Raw genomic sequence first — 19,617 nt, forward strand, 5'->3', positions numbered from 1 at the left:
TCCAGTAAGTTAAGTAAATGTATTACTTTATATTTCCATATTTTCAGCTGTTGCTTTCTCATTTCATGTAGGTCACACTAGAGAACATGGAGACTGAGCTGAGAATCCTGGTGTAGCTCATGATGACACAGTGTACACATGAGAGAGGTGTGAGCTCCACTAAGGGGAAGATAGATTAATCTGACATTGTTGTCAAGCTGGAGGCATCAGAAAGGGAGGCACCTACAGTTAGTCACTTCAGAAGGTTTTCTCTCAGATCCAGAGGTGTAACTACTTAATGTCCTTCTATTCCTATGTTGCAGTATTCATAACCTTTGGGTTGTCCTCTGCTTAGCTACCCAAACGTCCGTCAAGTATGCAGAGTTGGCCGTAGGGTGCATGGGCCATAAAAGTGACGTCTGCATGCATGTACCTTGCTTCAAAACTTCTCTGCCACCAGTCAAACATCAGCTGTTCCTACTGTCTCTGCTGTCGGATCTTCGAATTTATGATAAGTACTCCGTCGGGGCCATTTTCTTCGTCTCTTTTTGGTCACTGCATGCCTGCTTATGTTCATGTCATCCAGGAATGGAAAATGTAGGTACACAGATGCCTCAGACCTGGACTGGGGAGCTTCTGTGGGCAGCGTGAAGGTGCAAGGTACATGGACAGGCCCCTTCAAGCCGGATAACATCACCTTCGGAGAAATTTATTTATTTTATTTTACATCTGTTAACCGGGAAAGTCCGATTGGATACAGGTCCATTTTCAGCGGAGGCCCGGGGAGAAAAGCTCCACATGTACAGAAGACTTACAGTTGCAGTTATTTATACAATTACATATCGATACATGTTCCAGATTTGTTGGAATACATATATAAAAACTGAAATGAGGGCCATCATCCTTGCTCTGAGGGCCTTCCAACACATTCTGAAACAAGGCCCCCTGAAGTTGTTCACAGACAACACTAAAGTTCTGTGGTATGTGAACAAATGTGGGCAAACTGGGGGAACAAAATCTTACTTGCTTTGCAGACTTGCACTCCAGGCCTGGGAATTGGCAGTCCAATGTGGAGTCACCCTGCAGGGAGTCTATATTCCCTCATCTCAGAACACTCAGGCAGACACCTTGAGCAGTGCATGTTACAATCCCATGGATGGATGCTACACAGGGATAAGTTCTTGGACATAGTCCACAAGTGGAGTACACCACAAATATATCTATTTGCCTCCCCTCTGAACAGACAGCTTCCACTACTGTTTTGTATCAGGGCACCCAGCCCCCTAGCGAGAGTAACGGACACCTTTTTCTATCTCATGGAAGGGGATGTTTCTCTATGCATTCCCCCCTTCCCACTCCTACAAAAAGTTCTGTTGAAAATTCAGCAGGACAAGCCACAAATCTTGTTGATGACTCCCTTTTGGCCAAGACAGCATTTAGCTAGGGGCAGTCATCACAAGTTACCTCACAGAGTGGTCCTTCTCACACAGGATAAGAGATCCGTGATCCATCCCCACTTGGAATCTCTGAACATAACCGTGTGGCTGATAGAGTTTTGATCCCTTTCAGACACCTTTACACTGAGGATGTGCTTAATGTCCTGCAGAAGGCCAGGAAACCCAGTACTAGGAAATCTTGTTTGTCCAAATGGAAAAGATTCTCCATTTGGTGTCTTCAAAGATAGCTAGACCCATTTCAAGGAGAGCTCCCTTTAGTGTTGTCCTACCTGTGTGAATTGTTTCAAGCAGGGCCACCTAGCTGCTATTTCGGCTTGTCTGCCTCTTGCCCCTCCTCTTGCTTCCCAACTTCCAGTGAAGTTATTCCTTAAGGGAGTACTGCACCTCAGGCCCCCCAGGAGGCCAGTTCCACCCCCATGGGATCTGAACTACGTTTTAGAGAAGCTCACTGTTGCTCCTTTTGAACCAGCATCAAAAGCTTCTCTAAAATATTGCACTTGGAAGACTATACTTTTGGTGGCCCTGACGTCAGCCAGGAGAGTGTCAGAACTCCAGGCCCTCATGGCCACCCAGTCTTCCCCAAGAACAGAGTGACCCTAAGGACTAACCCGTCCTTCATGCCTAAGAGAAGGTCAATGAGCTGTCCCTGAACCAATGTATTCACCCTCCACCCTTTTCCCACATCCTCAGAATGACAGTGAGAGAGTCCTGCATTCTCTTGATGTTCACAGACAACTTAGATTCTACGTTGACAAGACCAAGTCCCGTAGGAGATCAGAGCAATTGTTTGTTTGTCTCCTTTCACCCCAGAGCACTGGAAAAAGTGGTGATAAAACAGAATATTTCTGCTTGGATTTCCAAGGCCATCTCCTTTTGGTACACCTACCATGGCAAACATCTAACCTCAAAAATTAAAGCCCACTACACTATAGCCATGGCTTCATCTGGAGCCTTCTTAAACGGCTGGACACTGCTTCCATTTTAGAGGCAACTCCCTGGACATCTGTCCACACCTTCACCAAACACTACAAACTGGGCCATATTTCCAGGTCTAGAGCAGGGTTTGCTAGGGCAGTTCTGCATGGATTCTTGTAAAACAGTTCCATACCACCCTAGTCTTCTTCCGTTTGAGCTTTGGCACTCACCCAAAGGTTATGAATACTGCAACCTGGGAATAGAAGGACACAGAATAGTTGTGTAAAATCTTACCATAGCCATAGATGTCCTTCTCTTATCCCTCCCACCTATCCCTATATATATATATATATATATATATATATATATATATATATATATATATATATGAAAGCCTTGTTGGGTGACACAGGACTTGTGCAGCTCTCCAGGGACTGGAGTCCAACTGTGGTGTTCAGTTCTGAGGAAAGGTACGTGCAGACATCACTTTTATGGCCCACGCACTCTACGGCTAACATCAGACTTCCCACGTACCTTGCAGTGACTAAAGCTTTTGTGTACTGGACAGACGTTCAGGTAGCAAAACAGGGGATATCCCAAAGGTTATGAATACTGCAACATGAAAGAGAAGGACATCTGTGGTTATGGTAAGATTTTACACAACTATTCTTTCTGACACTTAATGTCATCACCAGATCTGACCCCCCCCCCCAATTCTATGTTGGGGAACAGAAATGGTCAGGTCTAAGAAAAAAGTACATTTCCTTCTAAACCTATAGTAAACTACGTGATAAGTGTGTAGGTAGCAGCTTGCTAATGCTTATGCTACACATGGAGTGCTAAAGCACTTCAATTCTTTAAAAAAAAATTTAAACTGTAGCAAACTGCTTGCTGCCATGTAGTAAGGAACTGATGCAGTTTATGCCAGTCTCACAGAAAGCATGAAAGCTCTTCATTTCCAGAAAATAACTTTTTTCCTTTTTAAACTTCAGCAAAATGTTTGCTACATTTTATGCCTGACAGATGCAATACCAGCATTTGAATTATGGTAATATACTGTACTGAAGACTGATTGGCATCTGATGATCGCACCCCCTAGTATTTTTTGCCGTGAGCAGCTGCATCCTTTGTCCCACCTTAGCTATGCTGCTACTCAAATCAACTGATTTAGTAAGTCCCTGTTATCTTCTTGTTACCATTTGAACCGCAAGTCAAAACAATGCTGCATTAGCATTGTTGCCACCTTCACTACTTCCTTCAAGTCCCAGATTTCTTATTTTTTCCTGCAAATTCTGCATTTATTTATTTATTGAGTTTTAGTACCTTTGGATGATGCTGTATTTCAATTTAATTACATTGTCCTTAACACACGTGATTCAGTTGCCCTGCCTAGATCTGTCAGAGTTAAATCTCAATGTTCTCCTTGACTTTCTAACTTCACATTGTCTCTTATTCGTAAAAGAGACAATGCATGGGAACTCTGGACCAAAACAAAATCTCCCTCTAATTTCCAAATATATAGGGAACTTTGTAATCTGACTAAGAAGCACACTGTCATTGATAAGAAGAACTTCTATCTCACCCACCAATCATCTTCATCTAGAAACCTTTCTGGAGCACTGTTAACCATATTCTCCACCCTGGCAATCCTTAAACTCCCAACCCATGTCCTAATAGCACTCCACTTGAAACTGCATCTCTCTTTAACTCATACTTCATTGATACCATCATTAAGCTTATTCAGACTTCCTACCCACCTAATATTTCACCTCTTACCACGTCTCAACCACTGAACTCCCCCTTCTCTTTAAAAAAATTCCTACTAAATATATTAAAAACCTGCTTCTTAAGCCAAAACCATGTTCACCTTCTGCTGATAAACTGCCACCTCACTTCCTTAAGAGTGCAGCTAATTCCATAGCATATCCTGTCTCTATCCTTATTAATGGCTCCATTGGAGAATCAACTGTCCCCACTATTTGGAAAAGGTCCCACATAATACCCATCCACAAGGGAGGGAATTCTATTGAACTCTAATTATTGACCTATAGCAATTCTCTCTCCTCTTTCAAAAATTCCTGCACATTGCGTTCACAAACAAATCTTAACCTGTCTTATCCAAGAAAACCGAGTTACTCCAACCCAGTATGGTTTTCGCCCTTTCCACAGGACAACCACTGCTCTCATCTCTTTTATCAACTATCTGTCTAGCTAGAGATAACAATAAACTTGTGTCCTGCCTCTTCTTAGACCTTTCTAAAGCCTTTGACACTGTCTCGCACTCCATCCTCCTCTCCAAGCTAGCCCAACTCAACTTATCCACTTCTGCTATCTCTTGGTTCAACAGCTACCTTACTGACAGGATGCAATCTGTGAAATGGCTATCTGCTTTACCTCCCTTTCTCCCTATTAATATGGGTGTTCCACAAGGCTCAGTTCTAGGTCCCCTTCTTTTTAACATCTTTACTAACCAGCTAGACCAATCTTATCACCAGTCCTCCCTCATTCAGTTTGCTGATGACTCCACTATTATCTCTTTTGCTGAGAACCCTACAGATCTACTATTTATCACACAGAAATCCTTTAACCTTACTGAATCCTGGCTATCCAACAGTCAACTCATTCTTAACCCCCCAAAAAAACAAAACTCCTCCTCTTCCTCCTAAAATCCCTCAACCGTCTGAAATCTTCATTTACTATCTCCTCACTAAATGATATTTTCCTTTCCCCTGAAACACATACTAAGCTCCTTGGTGTGACCTTAGATGATCGGCTCAAATTTGACTTACATGTACATCAATGTATTAAGAAAATTCACCAAAAGCTTGATTTATTGTATAGAATAAAAGGTTCCTCACCCTTGACACTGGAATCTCACTCACCCATGCCTTCCTTCTTCCTAATGTCTTTTATTGCTCACAAATCCTAAGTAATCTACAGTCTTCCCTTCTTTCCAAATTAGAATCTACCTACGTTAAGTAGCCAGATTCGCTGCCAACCTGTCTTTCAAATCTCACCATTGCCTAGCTCTGAAGTCACTTAACTGGTTAGAGTTTCCTAACAAACTCTTATTTTCTCAACTTCGAGTTATTCATTCCATACTGAATAAACCCCACAACTGCCCTGGTCTGTCAGCTCTTATCTCTCTTTACACCCCCCTCGATCTCTCAGAAGTTCTGATCAACATCTACTTCAAATTTATAAACCTAATAAGTCTATTGGACAGTATCTCTTCAGCTCTTATCTGGCCTCTCACTGGAACAAACTTCCTCTACCCTTGAGAAATATCTCCAGTGTTCATGAATTTAAAAAAACACTAAAACTGCATCTTAATAGTGCCTGGTCTTGTCTCTGTTATCATTCAACTTGAACTCTTCCCCGACTCTAGCAATGTTTCCTTCCAACTGCCTTCCTTCTGCTTCTCTGTTATCTTCTCTATCTCCTTACGCCTTACTTATAGTTATATGATATTATTATTATTGCTGATATTGTTAAATTTAATTTATTAGTAAAACAAATAATGGTACAGCGGAATCGACTAAAGAGTAAAGCACACACTAAAGATAAAAATTCCGCTGTAATGGTATCACAGTCCCAATAATGAAGCAGAATAGCACAGACTTGAAATTGACTGCAGAAAAAACTTTTATTGTAGACCATTAAATGATAGGTTAAGCGCTTTCATCTACAATGTGTAGATTTCTTCAGAACACTACATACTACTATCATCTGGGTTATATACAATTCATAGACCAATCAATGCAACGTCACAATAAACTTAAATGAATTTTTAAAGTGCTCTCTCTGAAATAAAACCTACATTTCATCTTTAATCAACATTTCTTATTCACTATATATACTATACATATAATACATAAATTAATAAAAACATATATGAATATCCTATAAATAATAAAAAAAAGTGTCACATTAAGAGCATTTCAGTAAAAAATAATATTTCATTAAAAAATAAGAGTTTTCATAGCATTATATTCTTGCTTCAAGTACTGGTTTAATAGAAATGAATTCATTAATACCTGGGTATACTGCTGCATTAAGTAATATCTGCCATTTAATCTCACTTTCACACAATTTGGTCCTAACATTCCCTCCCCTTGGGATCACAGTTCGGACTTGCTTCTAGGTGCCTATACAATGCATTTTTGGTATCCTTCTTTCTAATACTGTAGTAATGGTCATAGATACAGTTCCTAAGGCACCTATCAGTTTTCCCTACATAGTAACTTGGACACTTTACATATTTCGCTAAATATATCACATGCTGTGTCCTGCAGTTACCCTTTTTGAACCTGACAAGTGTGCTGTTGGAATTTCTAAGTACCAAATTACTATCTTCCAATATAGCAAAGCATTGGTTGCAATTCCCACATTTCTTTGTTCCACCTTGTGTCACCAGTTTTGCTTCTTTATGTTCTAAATTCAGACAACTTCTTCATGTTTGAATTTGTTTTGTAGACAAAGTATGGTTTGTCCCCCAATTTCCCCTGCACTCCTACATCACTGTTCAAAATGTTCCAATTAGTTCTTATTATTTTTTGTAAACCTCTTGTGTGTGGACCATACTTTAAAATGCAAGCCCGCTTATAATTAATACCACTTCTGTTATTGTCAGATGCCTCATTGGCGTTCTTACAAGTGTTACCCTCATAACCTAATCCTACCCCTAATAGGGGTTTGTATGTTTTACCCCATTCATTCTGGACATAATTACTGATATCAGTTATTAAATGTCTTGGGGTAGCCACGTTTCCTGAACATCTCACCAATATTTTCCAGCTCTTTGGCCATCTCAAGATAATTTGAGGTCATACGTGCAGCCCTAATGCATTGACCTTTAAATATTCTCCATTTTTGACTCATTGGATGACAACTTGAGAATTCCAATACGAGTTACTAAAAGTGTCTTTCCTGTAAATTTTTGATTAAAACCAACTGTAGTGGTGTAAATAAATGTGTCCAAGTATGGGATACCTGTCTTACTGGCACTATACGTAAATTTAGAACAATCACTAGCAGAATTTAAATAATGTAAAAAGTTGTTAACTTCATCCAAAGTGCCATTCCATAGTATAAAGATATCATCCAAATAGCGAACATAACAGCTGATTTGTTTAAAAAATGCAGTATTAAAAACATGTTCTTCTTCCCAATCCAATAGTACTAGGTTAGCGTAAATGGGGGCACAAGCGGCCCCTTTGTTTGCCTGTAATGTTCGCCTTCAAAATAAATAAAATTGTAATTTAATACTATGTCCATGAATTCAAGGATAAGAGAAACCTTATACCATGAAAGCTGTGCATACTTTCGGATACTTTTACCAAATCTCATCATCCCCTCCTCCTTAGGGATGCTAGAGAATAAATCAACTATGTTGGTAGTTAAAAAAATCACATTCTCATTCCATAATTCATGTTTCAACCAACCTAAAAAGTCCCATGAATCAATGACAATATGAGGGACTTTGCTGTATACCAGCTTCAACCATCTATCTATAACACTACGATAGGGAAATGTTTTCGATTTACTTCCGGAAATGATAGGTAAGAAAGGGGGGTCAATAAGGTCTTTGTGTACCTTGGGGATACCCACAATGGTAGCCAAAACAGGAAATTCCACTCACAAATAGTTATACAAATTTGTCTTCTATTATATCTCATTGTATTCTTACTGTTGTTTTTTTTGGAGATTTTCTCCCGGGCCTCCACTGAAAAAGGGTTATGCCCAGTTGGACTATCCCGGTTAACAAATGTCAAATAAATAAATAAATAAATAAGTCATAACAAAAGCAATTTTGTCCAAATTCTGCAAGCTATCATAGATACAGATCTGTGCTGTTTTTTTAATCAGAAACATGTTGCTTCAGAGTAAACACTGTGCATGTGGGATTGAGGATAACACTGAACGTGTGTGTGTGTGTGTGTGTGTGTGTGTGTGTGTGTGTGTGTGTGTGTGTGTGTGTGTGTGTGTGTGGGTGTGCACGAGCATGCACACGAGTGTCTGAGTATTAATAAAAAATAAGATCAAATGGTTTCTGAAATCAGTGTGTAGACTGATTAAAAGTACTTTGTGCAGCATAACAACTTTATCAATCAGGTAACTCTGTGCAGGAAAAAGATGCCATTGTACTACTGAGAACTTGTGAAAGTAGGAATGGGATATGTTTGTAGTGTTTCTAGCTCTGGTACTGTTCCTGCATTGTTCTTCATGCTCTTAAGCTGAGCTGGATTTAAAATCATCTCTTAATCTACGCAGAGTCAAAATAAACTTCTTCAATATTTACCTGGTGAGAGAATATTCAAGGCAGTAGAAAAAAAATTGCCCGCATCTTGGAATGTTAGCCGCACCTCTGTGCAGCATTGGCTTTTTTATTCAATTTCATTCTACAGACATTTAAAATCCATGTATTTTATTTACACGTTTTCCTATATGTCATGATTTGCTGCTGATGTCTTCAGGATTTGCCTGCACATAAAGTGATTTTTCTTAAAGGACCTGCCTATTTACTCAATTAAATGCACAGAAGGCAGAATAAACAGACTTTATTTGTTTATACAGTTGCCTAGTCTGTAACCGTTTTTCAACATTTTTATTAAAGGGGCATAACCACTGGGTCAAATAGTCCTAATTTTTCATATTCAGTATTTCTGTTTGCATGAGTATTTTGCATATCTGCCATTGTGTAAGGAGATGTCTGCCTTTAAAACTCATTCTCCAGCTGCTATCATTTGTATTGTTTACAGAGGCATTCGCTATGCTTACATTAAAGAAGGTGGTATGAAATACTTTTGCAGTTGACCAGCCCAAATAATTCACCAAAGTTTTTTTTTTTTAATGCCTCTTTTCAGTCCACTCTTAGCTTCCATGGCTTGTTTCAAGTTTGGTTTTACCTTTTTCTCATGCTTTACTCTGTCATGCTTTTCAGGTTGACAGTTGGGCACTTGGCGTACTTCTGTACACGCTTGTTTATGGAACAATGCCTTTTGATGGATTTGACCACAAAAATCTTGTAAGACAGATCAGTAGTGGAGAATACCGTGAACCAACACAACCCTCAGGTAAAGAAATAAGGCATTCATTATGTTAAATAAAATAACATCATGGTTCGCAGCAAAAACAAATCAGCTTGCTATGTGGGCGGGGTCGTTTTCTTTATTGGATTCTTTTTTTAATTGAAACCTGTGCAGACAGTTAATGTTTATCTCTCTCTGGGGGGGGATGTGTTAAATATGATGTATTCAGTGCAATGTTAGTAGAAAGCTTTTAGCTCTGACAAGACTAGAACTGTCAAGACAAGCTGTAAAGTAATACTGAGTGCTGATAAAATCAGTTTACTTGCATGTTCACCATGTAGAATCTGTCTAAATTACCTGACGTGTTTGTTCTTGTCTGTTTTGCTACTTTCCTGAACTGGCTGAGAGAAATATTATTTCTGCATGTTATGCTTCAGGTTCATAATGCAGTCTGTTAATTACAAGTCTTTCATCAGATGTATTTTTAATGCTGTTTTCTTATTAATATCTGGGGCCATTGAAAGGTGGGTAATGTACTGGAGAACATGGTAGTTTACTTTCATTACCATTGCAACATTTGGACTTCATTAAAATATGAATCTGTGCTTCATTGCCTCATACAGATAGGGGGTTATCTTTCAGAAAAGGCCATGACACTCTGTAGGTTGCAGTCTGACAGAAATGGGATTTGGAATGTGCATTTGCTGCATATGGGAGGTGAAGACCTCTCTGCATATTTGGAAGTAACATTTATTGTTTCCTGGCTGAGGTGCTCTGCGTGGAGTTTGTATAGCCTCCTAGTTAGTGTCCATGTGGATTTTCACTGACTGCTCTAGTTTCCTTTCGTATATCAGATACATGCTGTAAGTGAATTGATGGCCCTGTTAATTGCCCATATTGGTGCTTGTGCTGTACAAGTGTGAGTGTGTGCTTCCTGTGATGGATTGTTGTCCTGTTTGCCTTGCACCCAGTGGGTGGCAAGATAATTTAATTTTAATTGGTACTTTTCCGTTATCGGGGCAACAGGTCTAATGAGCACAATAAATTCCTAAAGTCTTATTACAATTTTATAGCTATTTATCAAGTTGACAGAATTAAACCCTAGAACCAAAGAATGTTATGAGCAACGATACTCATTCTCTATTTGCTTGTCATTTTAATTACATGAAATAAAAACAGCTGTCCGACTTGTTGGTCCTCACCCTTAAGCAAAACATTTCTCGCACATAATTGCAGTGTTATTCGGCGTTTCTTTGCTTTCAAAGGAGAAGTTCATCATTTATACCAGTCCTTTTTAGATTATACCACTGAGACAACGACCTTACAAACTGTGTTGCAAAACGGTGGTGCAGCCGAGCAGATTACGTTACTACCTTTCACTTCTTTGTTATGTGTTGTTTGCCTTTGTCGAACTACAAAATATTCATCAGGACTGCTCCAAACTGAAGTAATTGAAAAACAAGTTAAAATACATTAAACGCTTTTTGTTTTTTTTTTGCAGGGGGCAAATCCTACAGCACACCTTTCAGCTGATGCTAAAGTTATATATTTCAGATGGTTATCGCAGGTGAGGAAGGGCACATTCCCTCATCCTCAGTATTCCTCAACCTCGCACATAATAATAATGATGATGATGATTGATGATGATGATGATAATAATAATAATAGTAATAATAATAATAATACGATAATGTAGTATCAGTGGCCGATAGGTGAATTATCCTGCTACTGAAATGACACACTTCAGCCAGGGAACTGGTGTTCTCTTCCAAGTGCTCATTACACTTGCTGCCCCGATAACGGAAAAGTACCTTTTAATTTATTAATTTGTTAACCAAATAAATCAACTGGTCATCATGTGCCTTTTACAGATAAAACCCAGGCAAGGGTAAATGCAGTGCATAATGGACACTTTTACAGAGGCAAGCCAACCAGTGTATTTTTGAGAAGTAAGAAAGAAGTGGAGTACCCACAGAAAACCCACACAGACATGGGGAAAACATGTAAACTCCACCTAGTCAGTCACCAGAGATCAGGACTGAATACTGGAATTGTGAGGCTGAGATCTTAACCACTGAGTCACATGCCAATAGTCTTTGGCTCCTTTACAACCCTTAATTGCAATAAACTTATAATTAGAGAATTAATGTGTGAGTGAGATTTCATTAGTGCTGTGCTAGGGCACCATTTAAATCAGGTGTTACCCAAAATGACGAGAGGAGGATTTGCAGCCATGATATTACTGTTTCCCAGGTTTATGCTTAAAGTTGGTGCCTCCTGAACCATTGCCCTTGATGTAGGAGATAGGTCTGCTTCGAATTCCCGACGCCCATATAACCGACATTAATTTATGTGAGACGAAAGTAGCGAAAGATGAAAAACGCAAACGACAAACTTTTCTCAGGGTAAGTAAACAGTTGCCTAACATGCCCACTGTAGTGTGATTCCAAAGTCGGTATATATAATTGGGGAGGTGTGGGGGATGTAGCCCCCCCCACCTAGGTGGGTTTAACTTAACTCGGTGTGTGTTTTGTTTACATTTGGGCAAGTGTTTACTTACCCTGGGAAGATTTCTCAGTTTGAGTATTTCATCTTTCACTGTTTTTGTTTCATGTAAATGAATGTTGGTTATATGGGTATCAGGATTTCAGAGTAGATCTGTAGGACCATATCTGCCTACTGAGTTACATGAAACAATAAATAAGTTTTAAATATTGTATTTTGACATTCATAAAACCGTAACCAATAAGTGTAATATATTTCTTAGTTTGTAGCAATAACTAGACCATCATGCCTTTCTGGATATTACTGCACTATGTTTACCTCCTTGTCATAAATTCAATCTGAAACTGAAGCCATCTTTCTCAGCTTCAGATGCCATTGTGGCCTTTCAAAAGAATTGCAGACTTTTTGTGAATTATAAAAATAGACATATGACTTGTGCTTCAAATTTCCGAAAATATATTTTATTCTAAGGCAATTAAAAATTAATTCTGATGTCTTTCCTTATACTGTACATACAATATACTTTATTAATTTAGCAACCTTTTAATAGAATAGTATAATTTTAAAATATCCGCAGGTAGCAAACTAGAATCTGAGTGCAACATTTTGTAGTGTTGCATATACTGTTAATAGTAATGGAGGTTCTGAAATTTTGTTCCTTAAATTTTCATTACTAAAAAATGCAGTGCCTCATTAACTCTGCTTGTGCATGTTGTACTTGATTTTCCAAGTGACCTGGAATCCTAAGTCTTAAACGTTTGTTCTTTTATGAGGGGATATGCCCAAGTCCTGTATTTACTGGAAGCAGAATATCTGGAATTGAATGCATTTCAATTTATATATTTTGTTATATGATAAATATTGCAGCTAATTTCATGAAGGTCTTCTAATTCATTGCCGTAACTGTTTTGCTCATTTCATTTAAAATGGTATTCAAAACCTGTTTTTATGGTGTTAAGATTTATTAGACTTAATTGTTATGTTCGCAAAACATGAATGCTGTATGTGACTTGTAAATTTGCTCTGCTAGTGGGAATGTGCTTAGTTTTTTGGGTATGTGTTCTGTGACTGAGGCTTAGAAAGGTCCCTAAAATGCTAAACTGGGTAAAGAACTGGCTGACTAAGCAGATGCAGAGGGCAGTTTCTAGGTGAATAGTATTGAAGCGAAGGGATGTTACCAGTGAAGTACCATGGGGTGTAATACTGGAAATGTCTTTATTTAGCATATATTCATTGGATATCACTTATGGATTCATTGGAAATCACTTACAGGTTTGTGAACAGATGCAAGCTATTGATTATTGACCTCCAGCAGAAATCTTGAAAGCTTTACAGGTTAGACCAGTAATGTTTTAGTAGAGGGTCATTGTGAAAAAAGTATTAGGTTTTTACACTTTGGTGCTCAGACAGAGGTTGAAAACAGGGTGACCTCTGAATAAATGATGGAGGAAAAAGATCTGGTTTTTACAGCTGTCCCTTACAAGAATCTTACAGTGCCATGTTTCTGATTACAGTAACCGAAGCAAAAAGAAAACTGCAAACTGCACTTCTAGGATCTTGGACTTCAGAGACACTAGCTAGCAAAGATGATCCCTGTGATAGCCTCGGGATGGTAAAGGGTAGATGATGTAAAGATCACAGATATCAGGCAAGTAGACAGTGAAGAGGAGGATTAGAGAAAGAGGAAGGCAGATTGATACAGTCGTACTACATTTTCAAGAGAAAAGTGTGTAGGGTGACATTCATCAGAAGAGACAGGGCCCTTAAGGCTGTATATGTGGTAGAGGGCAAGGCCAAGAAGATGTAAGGAAGTCTACTTCATAGTGAGACTTTAGAATGTGTTACGACAAAAAATGGTGGAATGCAGATTGACTCAACGATGCTGACACACGAGGAAAAAGGAACCAGTCACTGGGCAGAGTGGCTGTGTAAGACATACTGTAGCAAATGGACATGCTCAGTGGACCATGTGTCTTCTGGTCAAATTTTCATATATATTTGAAGGGCAGCACCCACGGTGGACTTCAAGGTGTATGAGTCGTTGAGGCAACTTACCAAAATCCTTGTACATCACTCAGTTAGAAAGCTCTTTGCAGAATGTTATCATTTTTCACAAATCTATTAATTACCTTTATTTTTAAAATTAATATTTTTTTGTTTGTTCTCTCCACTGTAACTGTTTATGCGCCGCATACCACTGTAAAAACATGTCTCCAGTAATTTGTGTGTATACTGATCATGTCTAAATAACTAAATGTGTCTGTAATATTTCTTTGTGGAGCTTTTCTCCCCGGGCCTCTGCTGAAAAAGGGCCTTTTCAGCTCAGTCAGACACCCCGATTAACAAATGTAAAATAAAATAAAATAAACATTTTTTGCACTGAATCTGTGCAAGGAGTCATACAGTGTTCTTAGAAGTACAATTTATTTATTTGATGTTGTCAAGTACGCTGAAGCACTGATCACAGCCCGGTTCATATACCGGTGGTATTAGTTAAATTTGCTTTGGGCCAGAATAAAATAGAATTTTGTACACACAAAATAAATAAGATCTTGAATCCTAGAGGGGAATCTGAATGCCTGAAAGAATAAGTGGATATTTTGTTGACATGCTGGAGGTGTTATATTTGGTGGCAAGCTGTGAGTCTTTGCAGGGTAGCCTGTACTGATATTGGAAGAGCTGTAAAAACATCCAGAAAGTGTAATGTGTATTTTATCACTACATGCTTTAAGAAAAATGATTTAGCTATATTGAATTGTCTGGTATTGTAATCTGCCTGTTACTGATAAATTGGAATCTCCAAAGTGACAGCCCTGAACATAAAACCCATCCAGCTGTTCTCTTCGTGTACTTTCAGTATTACAAGACACGCTTAGCCTTTATGCCATAATCTATCATTTCACAGGCATTTAAGTAGTCCACCCTTAGAGAAACGTGTGTGGTGAAAGAAGGAAAGTATATATTTTTGCACTGTAATCATTGTTATAAGTATCACATAACTTAAATTAAAAGATACTGTACAGCTTTCTGTTTATGTGAAATGATTTTGTGTGGTTTGGTTATAACTTTAGCATCTTTGATATTCTAAGCTACTGACACAATTTTCTATTTTGAAAGCAGTGTGTGTTGTTAAACATTCTAGAAGTAGTCAGTGTGCCAGTTAAACAAACATATGAAAACTGCACAGTTTGCATCTTTGTGACTGTGTTTTACTAAGCTTTGACTTTCATTCAGCAGTATGGTCATACCTCTCAACCTCTTAGTGCAATAAATCTGAACAAAACCCAACAAAATGTGGGGACAAAGGACAAAAATAGGGACATATTTTAAGTATTGCTCTTATAAACGTAGAAAGTTGCTAATGTAACAGGGTTTGTCTTAACATAAATTTTCTGAAAGATTTGAAGTCTAAAACTCAAATGTATGTCATTATTTAGTGACTTCAATCCTCATATCATCTTAGTGATTTGCCAGAAAACCACACATTTTATGTGGAACAGACCAAAAATATGACCCCAAAATCTGGACATTCTGTGAAAATCTAGACAGTTGAAAGAGATGAGTATGATCCATCTTGTTAAAAACAGCATGTCTGCTAAGAAGTTGGTAGAGTTTGTTTGCATTTGATCTAAGTCATTTTGAGTATGTACACTGTTCATGTGTCAAAGAATACAAAGTCATCAATCTAGCTTTTTGATTTTACAATTTCCAGTGTTTACCGTTGTTTAATGTGACAGTGAGGGCCCTATTACAGCTGTGAGTATAATCACTCTTTGTGGGTGATCTGTTTTCCCTGTGACTGAATCACTATGAAGATAGTGTATGTAAGAAAGGGGGGAAGGCTCAGTGTCATACAGTACATAAGTGAAGATTGAGAGAATAAAACCCGGATTTATAGCATATTGCTTGTTAGCAGTTTGTGCTATAATTGTCGGAGCTGTATACTGTTTGTAATCCATACTCTGAGCTGTAAACTGTCAAAAGAGTGCAAAAGCATATTTACTTTTTTTGTGTGCTTGATTAATTAATCATGTCTCTCCTACGAAAATTAATATTTGTCATTTAATTTGCATAAAGATGTAAAATAAAGTCAACCGCTTTTACGTAAAAGTGTTCACTTTTCCTCCTAATATTTTATGACTCAATGTGTGTGTGTGTGTGTGTGTGTGTGTGTGTGTGTGTGTGTGTGTGTTTGTGTGTGTGTGCGCTAATGTCTGTCTGTCTGTGTGTGTGTCTTGTGTTTTCATGGGTAGCTGAAGGAGTTAAGAGCTGCTTAAAAATATAATCAACGTCAAATGCTGTGCAAATGGAGGTAGTGGGTGGCAAACCCAGGTCTACAGGATTTTGCTCAGTCCACAGTATTGTCAGACAGATTTATACTAAGTAAGGGTGGCACAGTGGCACAAAAGATAGTGTTGTCACCTCATAGATGTTCCCTGGTTTGATTCTCAGCTAGGGTGCCTTATGTGTTGAGTCTGTATATCCACCCAGTGTTCATATGCGTTTTCTATGGGTGCTGGTTGTTCCCTTACATTCCAAAGACATGCAGTAGCTGAATTGGACACTCTAAATTGGCCATAAGTGTGAATGTGAGGTGTGGAAGAACTACCACGGTAGGGCTAGTCACACACACAGGCAAACCTTGGCTGTAGATGATTGTCACTGTTGAAGTGACACCCTAATCCTTGTGCAAAAATGGGAGAAAGGGGTTATGGATGGATGGATGGATGGATTATAGTAAGTAAACCCTTCCATTCAGGACCTTTGCGAATATATTTGGGACTATATATTGCCCATCCTCAGGCTCTGTTTTTACAGAAAAAAGCACTATATGTTTGCTCCCCCACCCTTGTAGTTTTTGTCCTTGGGGTGAATGTGGAGCAGATTATGTCTAAAGTTGTAGTAATGTGTAATACTTTGTATACTTCATCTCTAAGTATGAAGTGCCTGAGATAACGAAAGCTGGCCTTCATGTTTTTTTCCTGGTAAAATTAGCAGTCAGTCTTTTGTTTCTCTTTATGCATTTCACTACCTCACCACCTAACTTTTACACAGAGGACCCAATATCTCAACAGCTATGCTTATCCTTTGATAGCTGTGTCTTCAAAGCTGACCCAAAGACTTAAGCAAAATCTTTTATAAGTTTTGTTTTTGTTTTCAGTTTGTTTTTCACTACCATTTCATCTTACTAATGCACTTCTTCATCTCTGTAATTTTTGCCCACATTTGCATATTTTTTGCAGCGTTGTGTGTAGACCTGTGAACATGCTACATTGAATAATATTTTTACCAAAATGTTATTATTAAAACCTCTTTCTCCAGTTTTCTTGCAAGTGTCAGTAGAAAGATGAATTAGAGTCAACCTTCGAAAGCCCTCCAAGGAGTGCCAGTCCTAAGGTCACAGAGGTAGTAGAATCCAAAGATGTGTGCAACATAAAATGAATTTAACAGATGTTTTAGAGGCTGTAAACACATCCTGAAAACTTCCAGAAGCCCCAAGGAGACTTTGTAAGTTATGAACTCTCAGGTAGGGCATTAGCAGTTCTCATAGACCAGCAGGACCTAGACTTGAGTAGGGTTTTTTCAGCCCTTACAAAAGGGACAGATGAAGAGGTTATATTTAGATAAACTGTTTAACCTGCATGGTAACATAAGATATTGATTTATAAAGGTATTTGTTTTTTTTTCCACTAGACTGATAAAGCAGTATAAAAAGACCAAGATATTAGATCATACATGTGCCCCATTATGCCCCAGTACAGGTCCTGCAGCAGGAGTGTAATGGGGCAGAAATGAAGAGCACTTAACAGCATATGAGCTGCAGAATCAGCATCACCTAGTTTACAGGCAGGCTGCCCCAGATAGAAGATATTACAATTGTCAAGATAGGACCAAAGCACAAATATCTTGTCTTCTAAGTCCTGCGGTGATGGGAAGTTTTAGATTTGAATAATATTCCTTAGATGAAAACAGGAGGATCTGATCAAAGCCATATATGACAACTGGTCCGGTCCGGTAGTGTTTAGTCACTGAAAATCAGGTTGCATGACTTAACTTCGACCCCTTTGCAACTAATCTTTAGAACTGTGATCACAAAGGAGCAAAATCACTAAATTGTGAATCCCATTTTCAAACAAAAATTGGTAGACAAAAACATATTTTTATTGGGAAAGAAGCCCCCCCACTGCACCCGCCACTTTTGCAGTATATATATATATATATATATATATATATATATATATATATATATATATATATATATATATATATATATACCAACTCCAACAAACTCAGTTCCCAAAGAATCATGATAGCATCTTACCAGTTCATTACAAATTTCAAGCAATTACCTCAAGTAGTCATGGTTTTTAATGCTTGGATTAGGACAACATGTACCATGAACAGTCATAGCCTTTGTCTTAACTGAAGTGAGTTTACAATGACTATGTTTTATCAGGTCGAGGATTGCATCAAGACATTCCTGGAGGGAATTTAGACATCGATGTGCAATAATCATGGGACAAGAACAGGCACAGATGACTGTGTTATCTGCATAAAAGTAATACTGAAAACCTGTCACTTTAAGGATGTTATGGTGTATGTATTTAGAACTGGAGAATCTCCGGAACAGAGCCGTGTAGAATACCACTTGTTGGATGGTAAGTTAGTGAGTAGTCTACCTTACAAACTACCGTTTGCATCCATCCAAAGTGGTAGGGGGAGGCAAACTACATATTTAAAGTAGGGAACAACTCACATTAGATGTAGATCAGAGATATGAAATCTTAAATCACAGTGCTTTCACATTAGTTGTTGACTGAAAGTCAGTACAGTAGAGCTACTATAAAATTGCATTTATTTGTTTGCTTTTGTTTACCTGGAAGTTCTGACAGGGTACATTGCCCATTTTCAGTGTAGGCCCGGGGAGAAGTGTTCCAAGAAAAAGTAGATTTACAATATAACAAAAATGAGCTTTAAAGAAAGATGTACAAAATAATGAAATACATTGAAACAAAATGAACAGGAATTGTCACACAAAGATATGAACTGTAATGCTCTCAGAAATGACACTGATGCTCATTTCAGAACATCACTGAAGCAGGAAAGCCGCGGTGGTGCAGTGGTTAGTGTTGTCACCTCACAGCAAGAGGTTCTCTGATTTGATTCTCGGCTGGAGTGCTTTCTGTGTGGAGTCTGCATGTCCTCCCTGCGGTCGAGTGAATTTAAAGACATGCAGGTGGGTGTGCCTTCTTTGAAGGTTGAGTGCAGGGGTGGCAACTCGACACTAAAAATTCACTGCCAATCATTAGCAGACCGGAGTTCCACTGTTGCGGCCCCTAACTGGAAAAACAGTTTTACTGAAGCATGAAGTTATCAGTGTAGCTGTAACAGCATCACAGTAAGCAATAGAGAACTAAAATGTGAGATGTACATTTTATATATGTATATATATATATATATATATATATATATATATATATATATATATATATATATATATTCATACTGATATTTAAGCTGATAAAAGAACAATAAAGCAAACATTTCTTATGGGAAGATTGCAGTAAACTCACTTAAATAAGACAAAAAAAACAGTTAGTTTAGTAAGTAAGAAAAAGAAATCTTGAGTTATTTCAGTATTTTTGTCCTGGAGATTTAGAACATTTGCACAGTCTAGTATGACTTAGATGTAGTTTGAGGTTGGTCTTAAAAGTGAGGAGGGTTTTATT

At 38.2% G+C, this 19,617-nt stretch overlaps 1 protein-coding gene across 1 annotated transcript in view; it reads left to right on the forward strand.

The window, feature by feature from the left end:
• Nucleotides 1-19,617, forward strand: part of NUAK1 (NUAK family kinase 1) — a 308,401-nt gene that overhangs the window by 282,741 nt on the left and 6,043 nt on the right. The window contains exon 6 of the mRNA XM_044087825.1: nt 9,295-9,427. Coding sequence (XP_043943760.1) covers nt 9,295-9,427 — 133 coding nt within the window. The remainder of the gene's footprint in view (nt 1-9,294; nt 9,428-19,617) is intronic.

This window comes from Protopterus annectens, chromosome 11.part0, assembly GCF_019279795.1.
Source record: "Protopterus annectens isolate FY-2018-M chromosome 11.part0, PAN1.0, whole genome shotgun sequence".
Classification (NCBI taxonomy): domain Eukaryota; kingdom Metazoa; phylum Chordata; order Ceratodontiformes; family Protopteridae; genus Protopterus; species Protopterus annectens.